The sequence below is a fragment of the Dermacentor silvarum genome, chromosome 2 (assembly GCF_013339745.2).
Source record: "Dermacentor silvarum isolate Dsil-2018 chromosome 2, BIME_Dsil_1.4, whole genome shotgun sequence".
In the NCBI taxonomy this organism is placed as follows: Eukaryota; Metazoa; Arthropoda; class Arachnida; order Ixodida; family Ixodidae; genus Dermacentor; species Dermacentor silvarum.
In genome coordinates this window covers 171,575,892-171,581,891 of record NC_051155.1, presented here as the reverse complement: position 1 = coordinate 171,581,891, position 6,000 = coordinate 171,575,892, and the positions used below count along the sequence as shown (strand labels likewise).

Here is a 6,000-nt window from a genome sequence, read left to right as displayed (position 1 = left end):
ACAGACAGACAGACAGACAGACAGACAGACAGACAGACAGACAGACAGACAGACAGACAGACAGACAGACAGACAGACAGACAGACAGACAGACAGACAGACAGACAGACAGACAGACAGACAGACAGACAGACAGACAGACAGACAGACAGACAGACAGACAGACAGACAGACAGACAGACAGACAGACAGATAGATACTGTCAAAGTGGCAAATGTTTGCCAAGAAATGCTTCGCATTTAAAACGTAGCACGAAAAGAATTTAGCAGCACGAACACAAGGCTCGATGAGTTGCAGGGAACGCTTACAGTTGGGGAGGCAGTGGCGTACTGTTTCAAATATTTGGTCAGTGAGCAGCAAGAGTACAATTGTAGCACATACAGACGAGGACGCAAGAAGGCACATGAAAGACAGACACCGTGCCATGTTGCCTTCTTGCGTCCTCGTCAGCTTGCGCTACAATATGCGCTCCAAGATGCCATATCAACACGCACGCATTGCAACACTGTAGTTGAGCAGCGTGGAGACCGCCACAAATGACAACGGTGACGTGCTCAGCTACGAAAACCACCACTAAAGAAACGGCACGCGACAAGCTTCAAGGAAACAAAATTACATCACTTGCGACGAGGTTTCGCGCTCAAGTTCGTTCCACCATTCCAATGTTGCTAACGCACGTCGGTCTGGTTTAGGTTAGGTACTATGCATGCATACAGCAAAGAATGCGTCTCACATGGTGTCGAACTTCCTCCTCTCGACGGCGGAGATGGAGGCGGACGTATTGGCGAGTGCCTGCTCCAAGTGCCGCTGGTGGATGCTAAGCGCCAGGGCGGTGCTGTCACGTCGCGACCGGCGGTGCTGCTGGCGTCTCGGGCCCTGGCCCAGCAAGTTTTCGGAGAGCGCATTCACCTGCGATCAACGCCAGTTATCACCGCGCGAAATCCACAACGCGCGCAAGGCGATCGCAATTAATTTGAACCGAGACCTGAGAAGCCCAATAGCTTGGTCTACTTCTATACTATATAATAGCTGCACGATGTTTTGCCTTGCAAGTACAACCGGCAGAATTTCCGTCTGAGCATCACATACCAGAGTTTTAGCAGTGCCAAGTTAGCGTGCGGTAAGTGCGGTAATACCGTACCGGCCGAGGACTACACATGCGCGCACTTTACCGTACGGAAAGATTTTCCGTACGGCGTACTTGAAGGTAAGGAGTCTCCACCACATACGGTAACGTGCGCACCATGTTTTTCGAGCGGAGCCGGACCAAGCCTAAACATAGCGAGCAAGTGGCGTCGGCCACAGAGTCCATGCCGTGCATGGCCGCGTCTCGCGTGCGTTTTTCACCATGGTAGGACCAAGGGACAAGTTAACTTTAATTCAACTTCCGCGACGCGGCAAAGTGACGGCACGTATAACAGCCCTTGTAACCGAAAGCATAAACTTGAGCTGAGCTGAACTGAACTTGTGACCGTACCCTTCGTAACAGGCGAGTAATATACTCACGCCGAATGAAGAAAAAAAACTAAGGTTAAAAGAGACGAAAACCAAGTAAAAAAAAAAAAAAAAAAAAAAAAAAACAGAACATAAGGCGTGGCAAGAGGAAAAAAAACTTCGGGTTGGTGGCGACATCTAGTGACGCACACTTTAGTTAGACGGGGCACCGAGTTATTATTGCCGTAATTAACGATAATCTACTTATCTGCTGGTGTAAAGCGTCGCCAGCGGTGCAATTTACACCAAACAATCCTATTTTTTTATATATTGCTCCAACAAAAACACCTACGCAACAAAAAAAAAAAAAAAAAAAGGTTTCACGTGTTGCTGGACAAAGCGTCACAAGATGTTACCACCAGCTTCATGACTGCCGTCCACGTTTGCCGTAACTGGCACTTCCGTGAAGAATAATATGTGTATGGAAAAGCTAAAGCTTTCTAGTATGCGCCAAAATTAATATTTCGCGCTCAGCACATAGTCCTTGCATACTGGCAAAGCCCGAATGTAAGTCACTATCATCATTATCAACTTACCGTACGCATCGAGCACACACGCAGCTAAAACGACTTCGGTTATCGCGGTACGTAAGTACAGAACGGTAATACCGTACCGTATACCCCACTTACCATACCGTACCATACGGCAAATGCAGAACTTAGGGATAGGAGATAGCATATATGAAAGTGGCAAAAGGGGGAAAACAGCACATCTCCTTCTACAATTGAAGGCCAGCTGCAACGAAATTTCCTGCTAGCGAAATCGATTATAAATGAGTAGTACATACTATTGAAGCAATCTTTCCAAAGCTGTTAAGGTTGGTGATTTTCCAAGTTTTCTATTAGCAGCCGCGTGCACTTGGTGGTTAGCGTATATAACATAAGCTCAAGCACGTCGCTTTCGTGATTTTAAAGCGGATAGCGTTCTTTGGCTGTTTCGGCCGTTTTCATTATAGGTCGGTCGTACGACGGTGGTCGTACTTCGGAGAGCGAAGGAAAGGAAACGAGCTGAGAAAAAAAAACGGAGCACGCTTAACGTTCGCCTTTAAGAGTGGAACGCGATAGCGTTATCGGGCCCCGTTCGCATCGCATTTTTATTTATGAGTAGGCTTCACTGCAACACACAACATGGGAAAGCCAGCTTACAAAGACCAAGCTTATACCGATCTCCTTAACGTCGGCTTCACTTTTAAACACAAATGAATTGCTGGGAAGACATTCTTCCAAAGGCAATATAAGCCGTCTTATATCAAAATGTGAAGGACCTAGGACCTTTCTTTATTATTTTATTGTTTGCTGTTGCCCCGAGGCGCGCGCGTGTCCATAACGCATTAGGCAGGCCAAGTCCCAGTTTGACCTGCCGAGGAGGAGAGCGCCATCTCGATGGTGTTTTTGCAAGTAATCTACCCGGGCGCGCCGCTGTTGTATGGTAGAAATGCTGGAAAGGGGGTTTGTGTGTGAGTTTCCTCGTAACAGAATTATGTTTTCTCGTACATTCAAATTACAATCCAACGCTATCAAGGCTGTAGGTTAAGTCGTACTTAACGATTTTTCTGACGCATTTTACTTTGAGAAATTCAATTTGTTCACTAACAACTCTGCGCCACGCGGAGTGCCTGCGTGGTCGGGGTGGTTCAGGATTATTTTCTCAGCTGCGGACGCCGGCGCCGACGCCGGATTCTCTGCGACACGAGGCCCTTAACGCTATCGCGTTAAAAGAAATGTCGCAGTTTCACCCGAAAGGCGAAGCATCAATTGCGATAGCAACTTAGTAGAGAGCTATACGGAGTAAGGATGGTAGATTTATCAGCTGTATAAACTTGGACATGCAGCAGCACCAGCAACGCGCAGAACTGTTGTCGACGCCGTCGCCGTTTTGCTCGCCTTCGCACCGAACGCGCGCGGCGTTGGTGACTGTTGCCAGGGTCTCTGGGGGCGGCTCGGAGGTTTTCAACGAGATCATAACGGGAAACTCGTCGATCAGCGTCTGAAGTCTTTACCACCTTCTCGCCTCCCAACGTTTTTACATAAGTGCGCATTTGGTGCCGCAGCTATACTCGCGGATAACTTTCTGTGGCAATGAATGGAAAGCTACGGAGGCAAAGCGTGCACAAGTGAGAGCGCTTCTGAAAATAGTCCTGTGTTTTATTCTACGTTGGTTTAGGCTGGCGAATGCAAAATATAAATCGCTTATTAGTAACAGTTAAATAAGACAGAACTCACCTCTGAGCGCAAAAGTTTACTTATTTTGCGGTTTTTCCCTTCCGCGTCTGGGCAAACGCGGAACCGTCGCAACGTGGAAGCTGCGTCGATTCAGCGTCTCTTCCGAGCAACCAAAAGCACTGCCAAACACTACCGGACTACTTGGCGCGGTAACACATGTGCAGCAGCCACGCGCCCGTAGCTTTCCCTTCATTGCCACAGAAAGTTGCCCGCGAGTATAAACGTCGCCTCCCCTCCCTCCCTCCCATAGGCACCCTGCAATGCAGTTTGGCTTTTTAGTTTGGCTGTACATGTCGCGCCACCTAGCAGCGGCAGTGAGCACCCGCGAGTAGGCCCTCACCGCCATTTCACCTTGGTCCGTACAGCGCTCAGGCGCGCCTGAAAGCTTCCTTTTCAGATTTTTCAATGGATTCACCGCGACCACTCGGCAGCTCCATCGTGAGAAGTGTGAACAAAAATAACATGCGCATATACTGCTGCTTTAGGTATTTTCGCAACCGCGAAGGGGATGTCGGCATCAAATTGTGTCGCTTCCCTTCGAGGCTGTGGGGAGAAACCCGGTGGCTGAAGGTGAATCGTCGTGGTTCGGGCCGTCAAGTAAAAGTCGCTCTTGCGAATTTCTGTTGAACTATGACGCAAACGCAAAATTTAAAAAAAGAAAAAAAAAAAACAAGGCAGCATCCATGAAAACGCACAATAAAGCGACAACTGCATAAACACGCGTGATCTCATTCCCGCTGTTGTAAATTGGTTTGGATAATTGTTGAGCTAGTCTCGCTCCAAAACAAATGCGCAGTGGTTGTTATGTGTCAAATCTAGCTTCGTAAGCGCTCCGCGTTGGACCTTTGTACGCACTGTAGTTCTTGTTGTACATTAATAAGCCAACGTGCAGCTCCTTTCTGCACCTGGATCAAGACGCGACTGCTGAAACCGGGCTCATTCATGCCGACGTTTTCTCGCGTTTAGAACAACATAACTAAGGCTGGAGTGCACCGCAGCACACATCGAGTATTCGCAAAATAGCACTTCTCTCGCGCACGCTAGCCCACATTTGTTCAGTCTTGGTGTTGCTTAGTGTCAGCTGATAGCTCTCTGTTATGTTTCAGCGGTGATGAGGTCTCACACTTGAGCCCGAATGACAACACCAGATTATACTCGAGACACTATGTCAACAGAGAAAAAAGCGCCATAAAGATTCATTCATGTTACCTTCCAACTCGCCAAAACCTCGACAAATGTGATAAGCAAGGCACGCTCGAAGTATACTGAAGCTAAAAATGAAAGTTGAAAAACGTCTACGGCTGTATTTGCCCACTTAAGCGGAATAAATTATTTATTTGTTAACTTACTTTGAGTTCGAGGTCGTAAACGTGCTTTATTTGTCGTGACAAGAACATTGCTGCGATGTCCGTCCTGTTTACTTTTTTGACACGAAATACATGGTTGTCGTAAAGTTGACGTCCTTTCTTGAGTGTCGGTGGTCGAAAATGGGCCTCAATGTTTTCAATTGCCTTAAACACCACAGTTTAGAACGCCCGACTTGTTTCAAATGAGCGCCGCAGAAACATGCCTTCGTAGAAGTGGCCGCCTCGGTGTTTCGCGGAACTGACACGGCGGCGCTCACGGCTGAGCCGATCGCTGCGCCGCCTGACCATTGAAGGGAGCCTATACCCAACGGCTTTTCGCGCGACGGAATAAGTCGCATTTGCTCTCTCTCTCTCTCTCTCTCTCTCTCTATATATATATATATATATATATATATATATATATATATATATATATATATATATATATATATATATATGGCGCTTGTAAAGGAGGAAAGAGACGCTTAATTCTGCAGCCCTTCAGAGAGCACGGCGGCAGAACGCGCGTTTGTTGACCGCCGTGCATTCGCTCCCCGTGAAAGAGCGCGTCCCTCGCGCCCTTTCACTCGCACATACGGCGTCCGGAGCGCGGCGACGATTTCAAAGCCATTGACGTCATACGGAACTTCACGGCGACGGCAACGACGACGGCAGAAATCCTCTTTGAGTGTCCATATAATTGCTATCCCAATAAAAGGAATTGTGCTCTCGGGCAACCGCGTAGCGAAGACGGGAAGGGTGGGGGGTCAAGGAGTAGGAGCAGGGCGCGTCGTGCGTGAGCTCTCGCCTAACCGAGTGGCGGAGAGGGAAGGGGGGGGGGGGGGCACTGTCACTCGTTAGAGAGAGAGTGAACAAGAGAAGGAAATGATCACTCGTAGCTCGCTCGATCGTTCGTCGCGGGAAGGCAAAGGAAAGGG

General features: G+C 48.4%; 1 protein-coding gene across 1 annotated transcript in view; it reads right to left on the bottom strand.

Annotated features, from left to right (window-relative positions):
* LOC119442114 (peroxisome biogenesis factor 1-like) overlaps window positions 1-6,000 on the bottom strand; it is a 94,370-nt gene that overhangs the window by 18,964 nt on the left and 69,406 nt on the right. Inside the window, exon 20 of the mRNA XM_037706862.2 lies at window positions 734-909. Within this exon, the coding sequence (XP_037562790.1) occupies window positions 734-909 (176 nt within the window). The remainder of the gene's footprint in view (window positions 1-733; window positions 910-6,000) is intronic.